This window comes from Atractosteus spatula, chromosome 9 (genome assembly GCF_055471065.1).
Source record: "Atractosteus spatula isolate fAtrSpa1 chromosome 9, fAtrSpa1.hap1, whole genome shotgun sequence".
In the NCBI taxonomy this organism is placed as follows: Eukaryota; Metazoa; Chordata; class Actinopteri; order Semionotiformes; family Lepisosteidae; genus Atractosteus; species Atractosteus spatula.
Window position 1 is genome coordinate 17,631,318 of NC_142714.1, and position 21,392 is coordinate 17,652,709.

The window sequence follows — 21,392 nt, forward strand, 5'->3', positions numbered from 1 at the left end:
TTGTTGGGAGCTATCTGTAGGAATGTTTTGGAACTTTGCAAAATGAAGCAGGAATTTCCTGTGGGAAATTATTTTTTTAAAACATTAGTCTTCTGGACGACTCACATACACATATAGGTTGTGTTTTTTTCTTTTTACTGTGTTGCCCTCCAGGTCTCTCAGGAAATTGTTCTGACCAGCAAAAAACATGACAATAAACATGTGATTGAAACCATGTGTGCCAGGGCTTGGAAAGGTGCTTTATCAGTTTTTTACAAGCTCAAAATGGACCATTATTTACAGCTTGGGGAGCAACAGAATTCAAAAGCCATCACAGAAAACTAAGAAAAGGAAAAAAAAACCTCTGTGATAATTAGACTTCATTTTTTGGATGCGTGCAAGGAGCTAATACGTAGCTGCTCTTGTAAGTGTGACTGTATAAGAGTGTATAAGGTCACTGGGGGAGTCATTGGACTGGGTGGTGTACAAAGCTAAGACCTGCTTCTTTCATGCTATTCCTGAAAACACTAAATGCTTTTTGTTGCAAAAGCACATATTCAGACAATTTAGAATAGTATATCAAACAATCAGTCAAATAGGTTTTAGGACACAGCACTAAATAGCTGGAGAAAAGTGTTTTAAGGTTTAATACAAACAGCAACAATGGAATGGGTGTGAATTAAATCAATGACTCAAATGAACCAGAATCCCTGTTATTTAGCTCTTACCCCAGTATGTTCAGGATTTATTTAATGAAAGAATGGTTAATGTCTGGGCCTTTGAGGAAGAGGAACAAGAATGTTCAGACAGAACAAACACTAGAAAATGTTTATGTGGTAAAGAACATGTTTAATCATGATTTATTGCACACTGAACATAGTAACAAAATAATAATAATGAAAATAATAATTCCCTACACTTATATAGTGCTTTTCTGGACACTCCACTCCAAGCACTTTACAGGTAATGCGGACCCCCCTCCACCACCACCAGTGTGAAGCCCCACCTAGATGATGTAACGGCAGCCATAGTGCCCCAGTGCTCTCACCACACACCAGCTATTAGTGTAGAGAGGCACAGAGTAATGAAGTCAATTCATAGATGGGGATTATTAGGAGACCATGATTGGTAAAGGCCAGGGCGAAATTTGGCCATTTTTAATGACCACAGAGAATCAAGACCTCGGTTTTACATCTCATCTTTAGGGGACTTTTTTACAGTATAGTGTTCCCGTTGCTATACTGGGGCATTACGACCCACACAGACCACAGGGTGAGCACCCTCTACTCGCCCCACTAACACCTCTTCCAGCAGAAACCTTAGTTTTTCCCAGGAGGTCTCCCATCCAGGTACTGACCAGCCTCACACCTGATTAGCTTCAGTGGGCTGCCAGTGGTGAGCTGCAGGTTGATATAGCTACTGACATTAACATGTGTCAGGGAGCCAAAGGGTTTTTTTTAATACAGTAACAAGCATGATTTTACATTTAAAAACAGTTAGCACTATACCCTATGAGAATTAATGACTCACGAGTTCCCCATAGAATGCAAAACCATGCAAAGGAATCCCCAGTGTATATACATGACCATACAAGGGCACCCGTGCTGGATAAGCGGTGGTGATTTGCCATCGTGCAGCTGAGCACCTCATCTAGGGAGAAGAAGCTCTTGTGGTTCCCAGAAGAGTATAAACGTACACATAAACACACACCTCCCTCAGGCATTTCTGTCCTGCAAAAATAACTTACTGCAGTGGATCTGCTTAGAAAAATCAGGACCGCTTGGCCACCCGCTGCCTGATATACTTTATTGCCTTCCTACATCTTTTTCTCATTACGACAGTCTGTGTTCGTTATTACTGCTGACGACTTACTAAAAAATTGCCTGTGCGGGTGGCTACGCGTCCCTCTGAGAGCCCATCTTCTGCAATTACCCAGACTTGGCATTTACAGGAAAAAAAAAGAATGAAATTACAGTTTACGGAATGCAATATGAGTTCACTTGCCTGACAGAACCATTTGTCAGGACAGTCATACAGTGGTAGGAGTAAGACTGGTAAGTAGTGGGGAAACGGCTTTTTTTCTTTTTTATTACTGTAGTTGGTGTTTCTGGACACTGCAGGAGACCTCGATTTTAACCACAAGGAGTTAACAAGGGACTGTATTCCCTCCCATTTAAGAGCACTCTATTAGCTCCTGCTGTTTCTGTTCCGGTGAACAAGACCTCAAGACTAACAGCACTGTGATGTGTTTCCCTCATATTTTCAAACAAAATGTCTCAAAATATTTTCTAAAGAATGAAAAAATATGGAACTTGAAATATACAAAGCCCACGACACCACTGAATACTAACGCAGAATGTAGCCGCAGAGAAAAACAACCCAGTTGAACCCAGTTTTGACTTGAGGACTAGACATTAGGTAAAACATGTTTTTCTCTGAAAAGAAGAGAAGTTCAACGGAACACGACATAAGCCAGAGTACTACTTGCGTGAATATAAAATATTAAGTTTCCGCCAGCTCAAGGGAACACAAACTAATGGTTAAGGCCCTGGATCCATTACCAGATGTTTATGAGTTCAAGAGCCCCATGTGGACATTGCTGTTGTATTCTTTAGCAAGGTACGACTGTTCCAGTCAGCTGTATAAATGGGTACTAGCATTGCTCGAGGGTAAACCTGATATAGACATGTATCCTTATACACACACTGGGATTAGTTCCAGCCCAATGAGTCAGTAGGCTCGTGAAGGACTTTAACTTATATCCCCTGGTCTCACATTTGGCTCTAAATGCTCAATTCTTAGCTACCTAAGTTGCGTACTGAAATTTCAAATAAATAATTTAAATAATGGAGTCAATTAATTAATTATAAGCCTGGATAAAACAGAAAACAAATGGCCCCAGAACCCTCACGGACCACACTGTTGGCTGACGCCAGCCTGAGCCTTTTCGTTATGTGAACTGAAATAACATCAGCATTTAGCTCATCAACTCACAGATACAGCATGCCTCAGAGTCCCTGAAATTCACATGACTTTAATGAGGATCATGTGAGAGGTAACAATTAGCACCATGCCAAGCCATTAAAAAAAGATTTTTACAAGCTCTGGAGCAGGCCAAATGCAGTCCTTAAACATCTTTCACCTTGCAACAGACCAACCCTAGCAGGGCTCCTGGGCTTTCCAATTTCAGAATGCATGTCCTGGGCTCACAAAAACCAACCAAAGAGCTGGTGCTGCTAATCTGTTGACATCTTTGTTTAAACCACACTGTTCCCAAATCCGTCCTCCGCAAACTTGCTGTGTCTAGAGACAATTATTATCAAACTGAACTATCAAAGACCTCACAGAACTTGGCTTAAGCCAAATGTACTCTTTGGCCAACCACAAACTTCCACAGCAAATTTTGGGATGACCCCCACCCCCCACCCGATCTTTGTAATTCAGTAAATACATGACCTTCTTTCCTCAATTTCACTGCAATGTTAATTGGATTCCGGTCTCTGCTCTCAGAATTCTGACATGTTGGCAAGGTCAGGAGGCAAGTGAATGGGCTGCAGCCCTTTTTTGTTCCAGACCACATTACTTATTGGGTGGAAAGGACAACGGATCTTTTTTCTGTCCCAGAACTTTCAGAGTCCAAATGTAAAATACGTGCATTACTCCAATAAACACAGAGCCTATACTGTTTTGTCATATGAGCTCTGGCCAGTAATCATTTGTAAAACCGTGATTTTCCTATATACTAACCACAATTTGGTAATAACATAAGGAGAGAATTATCAGACATTTAAATTTTACAGGCAGTGAGTTTCTGAACTGGTCTGTATTTATGATGATTCCCAATGTGATTATTGTAATTGTGCGTGACTCGGGATGTGGAACAGCGTTTATTTCAGAAGGGAGCTTTCAGGCCCAAGTTCTCTAGAAACAAAATTCACCAGGACCTACCTGAGAGCACATGAAGGCGAAATAATGCAGTGTAGCCTCTGCAACACCCTGATCTTTCTTTTTCTATTGATAAATATGTGGCTGTTTTGTTCAGCAATAAAGAACGTGCATTGATAACTTTTGTGAAAGGGGAAAAAAAACATTCAAAGCTGTGGATTATATAGCTGTGGCAACATAGCTAGTACCTGCCTAAAATAGCTAAATTTCAAATAAATTACACATTTTAATATATACAGCAACTGAGTCTGATTGGTATACAGAGTCATGGTGTAAAATGACAGCAGTAAGGAAGCTGCTTGCAAAACTTTTTAGGTTTAAAACTTAAAAAACTGATTCACACTATTGACTATCAAAACTAATCAAACAGTTTAATATATGAATAGGCTTAATGCACTGAGGACACTGTAATGGTGGCCCTGGGTTCAATTCCAGACCTGGGGTACTGTCTGAATGGCGTTTGTATGTTCTGCCTGTGTTTGTGTGGGTTTTCTCTAGTTGCTCCCACAGTCCAAAAACATACTCACAGACCTGTGAAATGGCTTTTGGGAAACTGACCCTGATGTAAGTGTGTGAGTGTCCATGTTTGTGCTTGTCTGCCCTGCGATGGACTGGCATCCCATCCAAGGCGTATCCTGCCTTGCACCCACTGCTTGCCAGGATAGGCTCTGGCTCCCCCACAGCCCTGAATTGGAAGAATTGGACAGAAAATGAATGTATGGATGAATGAATGAATGCACTTAATAATGAGCTGCATATAAAGCTATAAGGAACACATATATTGAATAAAGCCTAAAGTGACTTTTTGGGGGTGACAGTAGCAGAACACTGGCTCTAGTACCAGACCACTGAGCCTGGATCATGGTCCTAAGCAAGTGCCTCCAATGGTGTATTGATCTAACACTCCTGCTCTTATAAACAGTGCAGAGATTTTTAATGACCAAAAGTCATTAGTTCCTCAGTTTAACATCTCATCTAAAGGACAGCACCTCTTACAGGACAGACTGCCAGGTCAAATAATAATTTTATCAAACAGCCTTTGTCTTTTTTTCCCCACATAGCTAGGCACCATGTACAGAGGATCTTTACATGACAAAATCTGTCTGACGTTTGATAAAACTGTGTCTCCTTTAAACAAAACTGAATTATATTTCAAATATCATGATATGTTTGCACTCTACGAATGACAAGGTGAAAAGGTTCTTTGATGCCACGCCCAGATACTCTGCCACAGCATACCAAAAGAAATCAAGTACTTAGTCACACTGGTTGATTTTAACTCTAGTCTACAAACTTAACTTTTTTCAGAAAGGCTCTTGTATGATTAACTGCTGTATTTTCTTTGTTTCCTTTGCTCTGGGATTTTCTAAAAATGTATTGGGTAAAGTGCTATAAAGTAAACTATAGAAGGATTGAAAATTTGCTAAGCACACCAAAAGAAAACAAAATCTTCAATACATCAAAGCTGTTTTTATAAAGTGAGTGGGTGTCTCTAAAAATGCAGAAACCTTCTTTAAGTCAACACCCCCCTACAGTAAACCCCAGGTTTAATGGATTGCACATTCACTGCCTTTGGATTTAATGGACAAAATCGGCTAAAGGGGAATTTTGTCTGTAAAATCAGAAATACTCGCCTTTCCCAGCAATTACAATGAAATGTACAAATGGTAAATCAAGGTAAAAATAAACACATTGCCCAAGATATAATTCTATAGGTTTAAAATTTAGAAATATGAATGGTACCCTAGAGGAGTAGGTCAATAGCCTCCAATTGTGTTTTGTATGCTTATGCAAATTTTATACAGTATATTTATGACATGAATCGTATTTATGATAAAAAAGGCACAGGAAAATTCACTGACTGTGTTGTATGCAATTGTTAAAACATAAGTAAAAAATACAGAAAGCATATATGTATTACACATAGTGATATAAACCAAGGATTTACTGCACTGTAAAAATGTGCAATATTGTGCACTATAGTGCCACCTAATGGAATTAACCTTGCCAATAGTTTCTTTTCTTCTTAAATGTACTTATATTGTACACTATATTATTCCCACCTTCTTTAACCCACATCGACAGCTGAAAGTCTTTACATATCCAGAAAACAAACTGTGCTATGACTGATTAAGATCCAGATTGTAGCACCGTGTTGCTTTTCAATAGGCCACATTGTAGTTTATTGACTTAAAACTTTGAATATTGAGACATTCTTGTTGGTAGGTGCAGTTTTCTGTAAATCAAAGCAGTATAACTAAAGCTCATACATAGGGGAAGATACATTGTTGATCAAGCTGTTTATCAGGATATTCTATAGTACCTACAATATTGATAATTCTGCATTTAATGTATTTAAGATTAGTAAAAGTGAATAAAAAAATGAACTCTAAAGCACACAAACTGCTCTTAAGCATGATAATTTATTTTCCATTTTCCATCTTAAATATAAACAGAGACCCTTTTAGCACGATTATTTCAGTTTAAAACAAGTTTTCTCTGTTCCAGTAAATGTCCTTTCAACAGCTCAGATGAAAACGACTTCTTCACTCCCTTTTCCATATGCAATTAATCAAGGTTCTGCGCATATGAACACTCTGAGGTAATGGTTACAGTGTACACTTTAGACCTTATTGCTCATGAGATACCTTATGGCATAACAGTTCTACCTAGTTTACCCAACATTTATGTTGTCAAAACTTCTACACTTATTTTTTGCAAAAGGTGGCTTCAGTGCCACTTTATTGCTCCTGGAAGAGCAGTTTGCTCATTCTCTGAAATGTGAGATAAAAACATTGGCCCACTACATCTTCTGTGATTAAACTAAGGGAAAATCATTTGAGAGTGATAACAGGAGAAAATGCTTTAGACATTGTTGTGGAAGTCTGGAATAAGTTAACTGGCCATATTGGTGAGGCTGATACCCCACAGTAGATAATTACATCCAAATAAACTAGTTTAGCCCCTTCTAAGCTGTAACCTTTCGTATATTCTTCTGAACCCAGGACAAATCACATCACTACTGTTTTCATACATTGTAGCCAAACAGTTCCATTATATTCCCACTCTGCGAACAGAGCATCAGGTGAATGTTAGAAATTAAGAATATAAGTGAAATATTTTGTATAGTAATATACAGTACCAGTCAAAGCTTTGAGTACACCTGCTTGAAACCAGGTGTTTCATGATTATCTGTGCTTTAAACTGTATAAACCTGTCTATAAACACTTAATATTTAATTACATGATATGTGTATTTATAATCTTAAGTGAACTGCACTGAAAATGTTAATTTTTCAATTTCAATAAAATGAACACCCAAAGCAAGCAGATTTCAGTCTGAAGCCCTGGTTAGTTAAAAGTCAGAAATGTGTTTAACATGGTGTTAGAACACTTAAAGAGGTTTAAAATTGTCTTTGTTAGATGTTCTCACAGTTAACTAGCATGTTACCTCATTTACCTTTTGTCACTAATTACTGGTAAACAGGTGAGGGTCCACGATTACTATAAATATAGGGAGCATGGGCAAAAGTTTGAAATTCCTGAATAAACATGGCATAATATGCCCAGTTAGGCAAGGAAAAAAGACAGTCTCTATTTTAAGAAATGAAGGTCCACCTTTAAGACAAATTGCAAGAACTTTGCAAGTGTCAGTTACTGCTGTGGCCAAGACTATCAAACAATATGAAGACACTGGCACTCAGAAGGACCGAAAAAGGTCCGGCAGGCCAAAGGACCTCGGAATAAAAGAATACGTTAATGAGAGTCACAAGGCTGCGAAACCAGCGACTAACTGCCCCTGAAATACAAGCTGAGCTCAATGCAACTAGAAGTACAGATGTTTCAACATCAGCTGTTCAGAGGAACATTTGACTGGTACTGTATTGCTATAAGATATAATCATGTATGTGTTATTACATACATTAATAATACACACAGTATGTTGTGTAATTATATACTATAAATGTGCCGTAAACAAATAACATTTTAGAGATATTCAGGCATACGCTCATGTTAAATTTAAGCTGCAGATCTAGCACACACTCAGGCTGTCTGGATTGGAGACAGTACTCAGAGGACCATCAGCAATGGTAGGAGTCTGGGGTGGAATGGTCATCTAGGTAAACAAAACTTAGGAAAGAACAGCTTTTATATGATGCAATTATTTTCAGCTTCTCAGAAGATGTTTCCTTTTTGCATCCCATTGTCAAATAAAAGAAAACAGAAAAACACAGGCTTGTAACAGCAGCTGTAGATTAGCTTCAGGCTACATCCTGGGAAGAAAACATTACATGTGTGGTGCAGTAGCAACAAGGCCGGAACAACACAGCATCTACTAAGACAGCTCTGGCTGCATCGGGAGATCAAGAAGAACATAACACAGGATGATAGCGCCTCTTAGTGGTAAAAACAAACTAGTGCAGAAGACAAAGTTCTCAATAAGGTGGTAATAATAATAATAATAATTGCTTACACTTATATAGCGCTTTTCTGGACACTCCACTCAAAGCACTTTACAGGTAATGGGGACTCCCCTCCACCACCACCACCAATGTGCAGCATTTACCTGGATGATGCGACGGCAGCCATAGTGCGCCAGAACGCTCACCACACATCAGCTATCAGTGGGGAGGAGAGCAGAGTAATGAAGCCAATTTTTAGATGGGGATTATTAAGAGGCCATGATTGGTAAGGGCTAATGGGAAATTTGGCCAGGATGCCGGGGTTATACCCCTACTCTTTTTGCAAAACGCCCTGGGATTTGTAATGAGGAAGAGCAGAGAGTCAGGACCTCGGTTTTATGTCTCATCCGAAGGACGGTGCCTGTTTACAGTATAGTGCCTCCATCACTATACTGGGGCATTAAGACCCACATGGACTGCAGGGTGAGCGCCCCCTGCTGGCCCCACTAACACCTCTTCCAGCAGCAACCTTAGTTTTTCCCAGGAGGTCTCTCATCCAGGTACTGACCAGGCTCACACCTGCTTAGCTTCAGTGGGTTGCCTGTTGTGAGTTGCAGGGTGATATGGCTGCTGGCATAAAGGACACAGTGGTTAGCACTGCTCCCTTGCCATGGTGGAGCCCTGGGCCCTGACTGTTTATTTGTGTCTGTGAGTGCCCTGTGATGGACTGGCATCCTGTCCAGGATGTACCTCTCCATGTGCCCATAGCTTACCAGAACAGGTTCCGGCTCCCCAGCAACCCTGAATTGGATGAAGCATTTAGAAAATGGATGGATGGATATTCTCCATATTTTTTTCACTAGGATACATCTTTTCAAGAAAAAAAAACTCTCAGTAAAAGCCGAGATTTCTACACAAAATCACAGCAAAATAAGCTGTGTAAATAAGGATGGTGGGCAGCACAGCAGAATTGAGCGTTTTCCTAACAGCCTGCCTAACAGCTCTTGGGCACTGGGATGGATTCAGACAAAGATAACATTCTGTGTGGAGGTTCATGCTCATCATGTGGTTGAATGGGTTCTCTGCAATTTCTCAGGTTTTCTTACACAGTTCCAAAACAACGCAGTCTAGGTTAAATGCCACCTCTAAATTTTAAGCCCTTCGTAATGTGTGAATGAATGTGCCCTGAGATGAACTAGCATCTCATCCAGAGTGTATCATACTGTGTGCCCAATGTTTGCCTGGACTCCAGTTCACTACAAAGCTTTCTTTTGGACTAAATGTTTATTGACCATAGAGGGACATATGAATGTAGTGCTAACTTTAGTACAAATTTAGTACAAATTAAAGCATTCTTAGAACAGATCCACTTTGTGAAAAAACTTGATTTTACATAAATTGAAGTTGCAGAGATGGTGTTTGATGATGTTTCTTTCAAGACTGTTTTACTTGTACTGGCAGAAAACGATTTCAGTTGTAGTAGCAGTTTTGTGCCAAAATACATTGTGGAAACGCAAGTAGTAGTAGTAGTAAATAATTATGTTGTTATAGTATTTATTTTTCTTCCTGAAGTGTTCTTAAAATCCAGATTATTCACAGAATTATTCATTTTGGATTTGGATCTAGGTCAACCTAGCTAAAATTACAAAATTGAACAAACGTAACAGTCACCTCAAACACTAATGTTCAGTGCAATATGTTTCCTTTGCTATGCAAGTGTAGACTCGTAATGTATCGACCCCGTGTTCAGAGAGCTTCTACACATAGCAGTGTAACTACTTTCAAGACATCAAACAGCTCTGCATTTTAATTTTAATAGCGTTAGGAAAAAGGTGTCATTTAAAAGGCTAGCGATATCCACCTTCAGTTTCTGAAAAGACTGTAAATATCTATTTGATAATATGTGTTTAAATAAAGATCACCTGCTGTAGCTTTATCTATTCCAAGTTGCAGGTTAGGCGACTGGACCTGGCCTTTCCAGTGTATTTTACTTTAAATTTCTTAACAAACAGCATATCTAGCTATACAGAAAATATGTATAGTAACTACTGATTTCAGAAGAAAAGCATTCATTACAATTCCATCATAACAATAAAAATAAAAGTCACGTTTACGATTATTTCTCACATCATTGTTTAAATTACTCATTTCGAATAATAATACTTCTTATAATGCGATTCTGTTTTACCTCTTTCTCGGATGCCCCGTCTTCTACTCCAAGCAAAGCATACAGATTCTTCTCCAGCAGCTCTTTTGCTGTAGACATTTTCGTTATGTTTTATTTATTCCTTAAAACTTAAGTTCCTGTACAGTCCGTAAAAACCTACACACCATTTTTCCACTTTAACCCCATACGTCATAAGATAAGTAGTACGTTGCATTCTGGGAATTGTATTCTTTTGAACAACAAAGTGGCAAGTGGCCAAAATCCACGAAGAACTGCATGCTAGGATTTGTAGGTTTTTTAAAGATTTATGTAATGCAAATACAAATCCATCCATTTTCGGGTCACTTGCCCTGCGCATGTACACATAAATAAAATAAATTAATGTAATGTACATTGCAGTCCAGTTACAATGTATATTTACATTGGTAATGGCAACAAATTAATATGGTGCAAAGGGTGATTTAATGACGATAGAAATGTGAGATGACCAACTTAAATACTAATACAGCACAACACAAGTTTAGAAGTATTAATACAGCAAAGCAACATAATGTAACTACACATTTAAGTTTCATTTTGGAAACGGTGTACACATGCGCAGTTCAAAATAATCAGGTCACATTTAACTTAATTGTAGTTGAACAGATAGGTAGCATTTCCAACACTAGGTGGCAACACAGCCAAACTATTGTGTAGCAGTGTAATTTCACATGCGATAAAAGACCGATTTAGTACAAAATAATATTTTGAATTCAGATGTTTTCAGATTGTTTGTGAAGATTTCCTTTGGCCGTTATTTAATTATTGTTAAAAATATTTATATAACCACTAGTAATTGATAATAATTTTCATTACCCTTTGTTTTTTTTTATTTTCTGAAGTGAGCAGCCGATTCAACTAATTCAGTAAGACTTGTGCATTCCATCCAAATTCTCTCTTCTCTAAGAAGCCCTAGTGTAGCTGGAGCTCTGGACCCGTTATTGTGGAGGTGTAAAGGTCCTTGTGATATCTAAGGTGTGGTCAGAGCTAACTGCTCAGGGCTCATTGGTCAAGTGGCTGTATTCAGATGGCCAGGTGTAGAGATGCACTGTGTATTCGCACCCTGTTCTAGAGCCTCCTCTCAGCCTGAGACGCAGTTAGACCTGTCTCACACTCCCACGTCATCTCTGAACTGTGTGGTCCATTAACAAGTGTCTGTGCAAGGACCTTTGATCAATGAGAAGCTTGAGAAAAAGGAAAGTCAACATGGCCCCTGCCACCTGTTGTCTCATACCTATTTGTTTCACTCTGTGACATTTGCATTACATTCATGGTGGTGTTCAGAAGAGCTATACGTGAAATTAAACACAAAAAAACATCATAAAGTCCAACATCTAACATTTTAAATGGTGTGTTCTACTCCAGTAAGCATCACTCCTGCAGCTTCCAGCTGTTACTTGATGTTTGCAATGTAGGCTGTTCCTTTTACTCTGTCACTTTACTATCATTCAGTAAAGGGAGGTGGTATGTTCCCAGATGTTTAGCATTCTTTATCAATTATTTGTCTTTCATCCCCTGTCTGTTGAGTCTGAAACAAGCAACATGTTTCTTCCTTCTTATTAAAGCAACTCATTGTCATTTTCCTAAGGAAAATAAAAATTTGCATCTTCTTTTACATGAAGAAATGGAGATCTCTTCCCATATGCTCACTTATAATTCTCTTGTTTCTGCTATTTTGAAAGCTATACACAGATGAAGATTAAAAATTGACTGTGATAAGAAACATTATGCCTTCATTATCCTCTGTTTACAATAACTTACAATGGATTTGAATGTAAACTCAAATTTTTTAAATGAAAAATCAAAACCTTTGGGTGAGTGCATGTTATTTGCCTACAGCCATACCACTCTGAAACTCACAACTGAAAACCCACTGAAACTCAGCAGGTATGAGCCTGGTCAGTACCTGGATGGGAGACCTCCTGGAAAAAAAGGTTGCTGCTGGAAGAGGTGTTAGTGGGGCCAGCAGGGGTGCTCACTCTGTGGTCTATGTAGGTCCTAATGCCCCATATAGTGACAGGGGCACTATAATGTAAAAAATTGACATCCTTTGAATGAGATGGAAAACCGTGTCCTGACTCTCCGTGGTCATTAAAAATCCCACAGTCCTTCTTGAAAAGAGTAGGGGTGTAACCCTGGTGTCCTGGCCAAACTTCCCTTTGGCCTTTACCAATCATGGCCTCCTAATAATCCCCATCTAAGAATTAGCTTCATCACTCTGTTCTCCTCCCCACTGATAGCTGATGTGTGGTGAGTGTTCTGGTGCACTATGGCTGCTGTCGTATCATCCAGGTGGAGCATTGGTTGTGATGGAAGGGAATCTCCATTACCTGTAAAGCGCTTTGAGTGGAGTGTCCTGAAAAGTGCTACATAAGTGTAAGCAATTATTATTATTAAAACTGTATTATAAAATACTAATGAGTACTTTAAGGTGTACAATTGCCTTATAAACCATAGTGTTTTGGCTTTTTATTTTTACCTCTTTTCACATCCATGCCGCAGTGTATCATAGTGCTTTGTGCTGGGAGTATATTTTTTATAAAAATATGGATTATAATCAAAACATATTGAACATTCTTTTCCAGTTAGACTATGTAGGACAGTATTCAGAGCTGAGTGGCTCCAACACATGCAATATTACTACATCTGATGGACATACCCCCACAACACTCCAGAAAGACCCTCTGATGGTCCATTCTACAGAAACTAGTTCTCATTTTCCCAATCTTTTCCACGGACAAGTGTATGTTTTCAACAACTTCATACCCCTCTATTTTAATCCTCACTAGAGCCACCACCCTTGTCCACTTTCTCCTGAAAAAGTGAACTAAAAGAAGGAACTTCTATGACTGCAAAAGTTTGAAAAATGTTCTTGTTCCAAAACTCAACAACTGACCTAGTCATTCTCATTTTAGCACAAATATCTCTCCACCCGTGCCTTTTGCCTCTAGTCAACTGAAAACCACCTCCTTCAGCATCTTCCTTCCTTCCTTAACCAGCTTTCCATGGGAGGTGGTGTCTCAAAGTTCATCAAAATGGAAAAACCTTCTCTGTCCAGGATGCAGGAATAAATCCTTGTTCATGAGCATCATCAGAACTGAGAGCCATGCCTACTGTCAGAGCCATGTTCAATTCTTCCTTCAGGGTCTTGTTAGTGACATCTTTATTGTCTTTCGCAGGCTCAACTCTGACAGTCAGCACTTACTGCATTACTGCTGCCCGGCTGACTCGGATCTGGGTAAGAGTAACCTGGACATGGGGACACTACCTTCTGAGGTTCCCCTCCTGGCTACACACTGCACACTGTTTATTATATTAAGTAAGTATTCAGGTATGCACAAGGATCATGCATGATTATTCAAAACCTCATCCAAGCAAGCGAGGTCAATCAATCAGTCAACCAAAGTTTATTTATCAAATGCACAACAATACAGTAGTGTAACAGTAGTTGCTGGAAATGAAATGTCTTTTCTGCGAGGGGGGGGGATGGGGAGAAAAAAAAACAAAATTAAAGTTTCAAAATACGGTTACATAATAGTGCAATAGATATTGAATAAACTCAGACAAACTCAATATAAACAGAGCTGCGGTGTGTCCATAATGTATTGCATACACCCTGTCTAAGTAGTGCAGTATGCCAAATACACTGAACACTGTATGTCCATGTAGCCATTACATTTGATTTGTTGTAGGAACTGCAGCTTGGCTATTAAGCAGTCTTATTCCCAGGTGGTAGAAGCTGTTCCATTATCTGTTAGTCTTTCACCGAATCCTTCAATACCATTTACCAGACAGAAGGAGAGAAAACAGTTTGTGACCAAGATGACTGGGGTCCTTGAGAAATGACCTGGACTTCTTAAGACATCTAGCTGAGTAGATATCCAGGATGTTTGGTAGCTTACACCCAGTAATGAGCTGCGCTGAGTTCACCACCCTGCACAGAACTTGGGGATCCCAGGCGGAGCCATTCCCATACCAGGCAGTGATGCAACCAGTCCGGATACTCTCAATAGTGCACCTGTAGAAGCTGGCTGGGATATGTTACATGGTGATAGGTCCCCATGTGAGATGAAAATGGCCTCTTTTCTGCTATGCCCTGATTCAGCTGCCACATTGCTTCAAAGAATTATTACAGAAAATTGCAATGTGATCAGCAGTCCCATTCCTCTGCAGGCAAAAGATGTGCTTTGGCATCAGTTTCAGGAACTGGAGCACAATGCTCCTTACAAACTCTATTCAGAGAAGCATTATCTCCTGCTAATGCTTCTTCTACTTGCATATAAGGCCATTTTTCTGTCAGATCCAAAAGCTCGACTGTGAATTAAGAGAAATGACAGGCATTACCACCAAGTGCATGCTTTTGGAATTGAAAAGGAGTTAATGCTACAGTGTACTAGTTCTGCTCAGACCTCCTTGTCTTTCCAAAAATGTACACGGCAAAGACTGAGTGTAAGGACGGGCCTCACACAGAGCTGCCAAGCAGGTTAGCTCATCTTATTTAATTAAGAATGGGAGTTAACAATGACATTATATCATTAACCTGTGGAAACTTACAATATAATCAGCTCATTAGCCATGACACTTGTTATAATTGTGTGAACTACACAAAGAAGTGTTGAATGCTAAGCGAGGCTATACTGTAAATACTATTCAGTTTTTGTTAAAGTAATTTATGCAAATAAAATCAAACGTGCTTTGTGCAAACATTAGTATTGTTCAGTGGAATTGAGATTGCAGTCGAAAACTTCAAAAATGTTAATTCCAGTTTACATCTAATTCCAGTTATAATTGACCTATGAATGAATTAACCTACCTAAGCTGTTACCTACAGTATATAACAGGTATTTATTCAACTAAACAGGTATAATATAATTGGCGTATCAATGCCATCATTAAATACAATTCTTCTGTATTTATCATTTTTACCTCTTCCATTTATTTTTTGAGAGCTTGAACTATAGGCTGGAAATGGCCATACATAGTATGAATGCAGATAATGGGATTTGTCATTGTGAAACATGAAGACAAGAATACGTTGACTGCCATAAAAAAAAAGATAAGCTATTGTTTTATACTTCCTTCGGTGGGGCAGGAGGAAGGGAAATAGGAAAAGCTCATCTGGCTCAAAGCCAGTGTAAGTTATTCAGCATAGACTCAAAAAGCAACAGCCCAGTTTCTATTTTTCTTTTTTCCCCAGGTCTGTCTTATTTGGCCAACTTGTTGCAGGACCTCTTAAAAATACATATTTTGAACTTTGTTAAAAAGGGGGGCATAAATAATAATGACTTCAATTAATTGCCAATTAATTTAGAGTTGGATCAATTTTCCGTCTTACTTGAAATTGGGGTTATACTCAGTTCAATAAACAGAAACTGGTACCACTAATTCAGAAAAAGCTGTTTCAGTGAAGGTCATGTTGAAATTTTAACACTAGAAAGAGTATCAATTAATGTATGTGTGCATATTTCTTGATACTTAAAAAACTAACATATGTATGTAGGATTAGAATTTGTCTTCAGAACAATAATCATCATAATTACTAACATTTACAAAGTTTTTTTTTTATTCCAAAAGATCCTCATGTGTTTTACATATAAAAGAGAATGAGGTTAGGGTCATTTCAGTTACCACCAAAATGCAGCTGCCAGCTGGGGGTAAACCCACACAGTTTCATGTCATGATGCATATTAGATTACCTGGTCATCCAGTATTCATGTTCTTTCAAATATGAGAATGGGTGGAATATAATGTAAAATTATACTCGGGGGTTACACAGAGTGCCTTCACAACAAGTGTTGGTTGACTCATTTTGTTGTGTGGAAGTGGGGAACTGTGGCAGTGTGCATTAGCTGCAAAGGAGCATGTAAAGATTCATTCCAACCTGCAAAATAGCCGAGACATTTCTGCTGTTGAGTCTTCTTTGGGTGACACCAGGAGTCTAGGAGAGTTCTTCTGTCAGTCCAGGAAAATATTTGCCAGTGGGAGGAAAACTCTGGGCAATAAATCTGTTGTGAGGCGGAAGCATCGAGTTGCATGACTACTGTTATCCTTCTGTTGTAAAGAATGAAGTTAATTGCTCCTATGGGGACGAATAAAGTATGTTGAATTTAATTTAACTTCTGTGATGTACCCATTATTGATTGTCAAAATACTTTGTGGCTGTTACAAAGGGCCGTATACCACCTTAATTAAATTTAGCATTGCAGAATTTCTCACAATACTGATCTTAAAGATCCATGAAGACCATTTGGTTAATTTCCCCCCCCAACACCTCACAGAACATTGTGCTATTTACTCCAAAAAGATTACAGTAGATAAAGCAACATCTCTCACATGTATGTCATTATTGGATGTTCCTGTACCAGTACAATCCTTTCAGCCATTTAAAATAAACAGTATATTTACAATATCCATTAATTTAATATAAGACGGACACCAATGAAACAACTGAAGAATGCATTAAGTGTTTTCAATTCTACAGAGAAAGGTATTTATGTGAATCTTCAAAGAAAGCTAAAACCTAATGAATGTCCATCAAACATCAGATCTTGGTGGGTAAATAACAGTGACCGCATATTTACCTTAATTAAATGCAATTTTAATATTATGAGCATCCAAATCCAAACCCAACTTTTATGTCTGATGCTATTTATCAAATTTTCCTGCTAAGGTCACAAACAGACTTAAGAGAGCACACTGATTATATTCCTTGACTGGACAATGGTAGCTCCTGGTCACCAATGTTCATATTGTCTGTTGGTCTAGAAGCCACGTGGCTAAACTGCTCGTTAGACAACAGTCCGAGTTCACTCTGAAAAACAGTCATGCCAGATAAGGAAATCTTTAAAAACTGTATCTAGACTCGCCTGCTAAAGAACTGACTGAGTGAAGTTGTTCATGTGTACTTTCCCCCCCCATTATAGTTCAAAAACATAATTCTAGATTTCACCAGGAATCATTTTCTGATTACTGGTGCTCTACCTAGTCAGTCTACTTTACTGTCTGTCTTATATATCTCAAGAAAAAAGGGAATTCTGTGAAAAATCTGCAAAATAATCTGTGGCTTTCACATTCAAGACACAGCATTATATAAAAGAAAACCTTTAGCAGTTCTAGTTTACCACCAAACCTCAAACAAGGAAATGCACAAAGCCAATTCCCCTGGAAACAACCTGAACGCTGCTCGAGTACTCCCTCCCTATTAAGAAAACAAATATTAAGGTTTCATTTTATAACTCAGTTAAACATGATTTAGCCTTAACTTAATAATTACAAGCAAAGTCTCAATACGGTTTACTACATAATTAAAGAATGAACTTTGAACATTTGTAATCAGTTGTGTGTATTTGGTAATTTTTATCAGTTTGCATTGTATTATTTAGTCTGTTGCAAGTAAGTACCCATTGTGCATACCATTGAGTATGGAATATAAGTGTGTATTTAACAAAATGAAGCAGCCAAGAACAAAGGCTCAGTTACAACCTGGATGGCACCCATTGACAGAGCAAGCATTTTACTGGGGGTATCCAAGTAAATTTACTTGGTCATGGATGAAATGGCAGCCCCTTGTCACTGTACACACTTCAGAGTCCAGAGCCCTACCCACACTGCAGCCCCAGTGTAGATGGGCCATCTAACAAAACTAATGCTTGCAGAATGAAGCATTAATTGAACAAATTTCAAGAACGTGGCTTGGACTTCGACACACAAGAACTGCTTACTTATTTCTGTTCCAACTGTTTTTCCGTCACATAGGTCTGCCATGAGCAATCAGAACTTCTTTGCAATATGTTATTGTAACGCTGCTCTGTAGAGGTGAAAAGGATCCGATGCAGATGCAGGAGTCGCAGGGAGGTAAGTAAGCGTACCGAGCAAATCCAGGAGTTGAGTCATAGTCCAAAGGCGAAGGTAGGTCGAGATCCGGTAAAGGCACTGGTGGCGAACAATCCAAAACGTGAGACAGAATCGTGGTCGAAAAGAGGGCTACAGGGTCAAATCCAAAACAGGCAATGATAGCAAACAATCCAAGGGGCGAGACGAGATCCGAAGTCCGAAGGCAAAAGGTGCAGGCAGAATTCCAGGAAGGCAAAAGAGGGGTAAGAACGCTAGGCTGAGCAACAAGTAGAGAACTCAATACCGAGCAACGGGAATCAGGTAAGAATGGTATAAATAACCCGGCGTGCCGCACGGTAGAGCAATTGCAGGTGTGTTAACTCGTGCGGCGGCGCTTGTTAGTAGTAATCCGCTGCTGGTGCTGATTAGCTCGCTTACGTGTTGATCTCAGCTGGCTGGTGGTCATGACAGTTATTTTGTTTCAGGGTGTTCCGACTTCACAATATGTGCACTTGAAATGCCATTTACAAACCGTCCCTCGCTGAGGTACTGTTTGTCAGACAGTACCTTTAATTATTACAAGGCCTAGATCCATGAATGGCAGTAAAAAACAGAAACCATGCTAGTAATACAGTACTTGTAATACCTTAATAGAAACTATTGTCAAACATTTCCTGTACACCCAATGGATTCCGGTTATACTGTATATTACATATTAACAAAAACCTTCATAAAGTGCTGAAGTAACTGATATTAGTAAGAAATAATGGTTGGCAGTGAACTTTCTTTTACTGAAACTCAGTTGGTCAAAAAAAAAACCATCTCTGTGATCGGCTATTAGACAAAAATGAAGCTTTAGTTTAATGGAAAGATCATCAAGCATGGCCCAAAGTAGAGTACATCTACTCCAGTTTTGGAGGGCTGCTCCTGTTTTATACAGTAGGTCTCTTTGAATCAGCACCATTCCAAGACCTGGGAAAATCGTTTAAGATGCTCTAATTAGGCTCGAATGTTAGAATGTACCCAACCGCCCCCGCCCCCAACCAAAACCATGGAACTCCAGGATAGGGTAGGAGAACCCCAAGTCTACGTAAAGAGAGAGTAAGACTAGATAATTAAAGAATGAACTTTGAACATTTGAGAACCCTCACAATTGTGCCATGGTGCTCTTGTTTGTAATCAGCTGTGTGCATCCATCATTTTTATAAGTTTTCATTGTTTAGTCTGTTGGATACTGACTTGCATTTTGCATACCAGTAAAGTGTGGAATATAATTCTGTATTTCAATTTATTTTTATATAGCACTTTTCACAACAACGTTGCACCAAGGTGCTTAACAATACATTTTATCAATACAGAACAGAAAACAACAGAGGAGAGGAACCAAAAACTCCTTAGTAAGAAGAGGAAAAACCTCTAGAGGTCCAAGGTCAACTGGTTGCTCAACCCCTTTGGATATGCTAACATTATAAAATTTAAAAAAGGAAACGATGAGGGTATTAATCCATCCAGCCATCATGTCTTCTGTGTGTTAGTACTCAATGCAGATCCCTGTAGACCAGTAAATTCCTCCTAAACAATAGCTATATCCACGATGTCCCTCTTGGATCCATGGCAGTGATGCAGCATCCAACTCAGATGGTACCCAGCCCGGGGACCATCCAGACATGTGGGGAGGAGAATAGGATAGTTTGGTCAGAACAGATGTATCTACCTGGTGGGCCAAAATAGAGACACACAATGGCATGTACAGCAGAACCAGCACCCACGGTTGCAGCAGGCTATAATGCAACATAATGTACTTTATGTAACAAAATAAAGTAGCCGAGAACAAATGCTCTCGGCAAAAAGTCTACAGTGAGTGCTGCATAATTGAATGATACCCCATCGCCAAAAACTCAATTTTGCACATATTCTAACATGTATTCCAACATGGTTATTTGGTTCACATTAAATTGCATATTCTCTTACGTCTTCAATGTGTTACACTAAGAACGTGAATATTTAATCGTGGAATTCGCGAAACCAATAAATTACGAAAGTACCCAAAATCCCTGGTTAAATACCTAGGGATTTTATTAAATCTGTTTTTTTTAAATTACTGTAATATACACATCACAGTACTGAATACATTCTAACATTTTTATAGGGAAGTATAAAATCCATCGCAATAGGTATAAAAAAAGAACGTGGAGAAAATTTGTTTTGTTATGCGCCTTAGTAAAAACACAAATTTCACATAATACATACTGTGTGGGAGTTAAATTCAGCACCCACACACTGGCTGTTAGTGTTTCAGTGGCACAAGTACTGTTGAACTCATTTTAGGTATCCTTGCCAATACATTTCAGATGTCCTTTCACAGAGCCAGAGCAGTGTGAGAGAAAGTAGTTGCAAAAAACATGCATACTCCCTCAGATTATACCTTCTCCCTTATTGAACATCTTTTTTTTTTAATTACTGTCCAGTCTTTTTTTGCTATATTTTTTGGAAAGAAAATCTCACTGTAACTTTCATGTTTTTTTTCCCGCTGTAGGCTCTCTCATTTGAAGTCTCATGTCCTTACAGACTACCCGGAAAAAACAAGAATGAGTTTAGAATTTCGTGGATAATGGCAGGACACATTATAGGAATGATTAGGACCGACCAGTTTAAAGGGTCTGTGTTTTCATGTTTGCCTGGTTTTACATCATGTCTTATCCAACCCTGTCGCCTGATTCAAAGGCCCTTACATTCCTACGATCTGCCTTCAGGGCAGAGAGAGGTTTCTTCAACTCGGCGGTAGCGAAGAGAAAGGACAGGGGCTATTTTGATGCAATTGTTTTAGTAAAAACTGACGCACTTTCCTAAACTGCTGTGGGTAGAAAAATAAAAACGGAAAATAAAACCGGATTTTTTTTTACAGAAATATACACAGGATCCGACTGTGCACACCTGGAAAAATTCCAATGAAGTTGCGGCGAGCTCCGAGAATGAAGGGAGGAGTTTGCCAGCTGCTACAGTAGAACGGTCACACCCATGGACTAT

General features: G+C 39.0%; 1 protein-coding gene across 2 annotated transcripts in view; it reads right to left on the reverse strand.

Moving 5' to 3' along the window:
* dnajc17 (DnaJ heat shock protein family (Hsp40) member C17) overlaps positions 1–10,686 on the reverse strand; it is an 86,154-nt gene extending 75,468 nt beyond the window's left edge. For both annotated transcript variants that reach the window (XM_088925977.1, XM_088925976.1), the window contains exon 1: positions 10,515–10,686. In XM_088925977.1, the coding sequence (XP_088782103.1) occupies positions 10,515–10,592 (78 nt within the window). In that variant the 5' untranslated portion in view covers positions 10,593–10,686. The remainder of the gene's footprint in view (positions 1–10,514) is intronic.
* Positions 10,687–21,392: the final 10,706 nt, after the last annotated feature.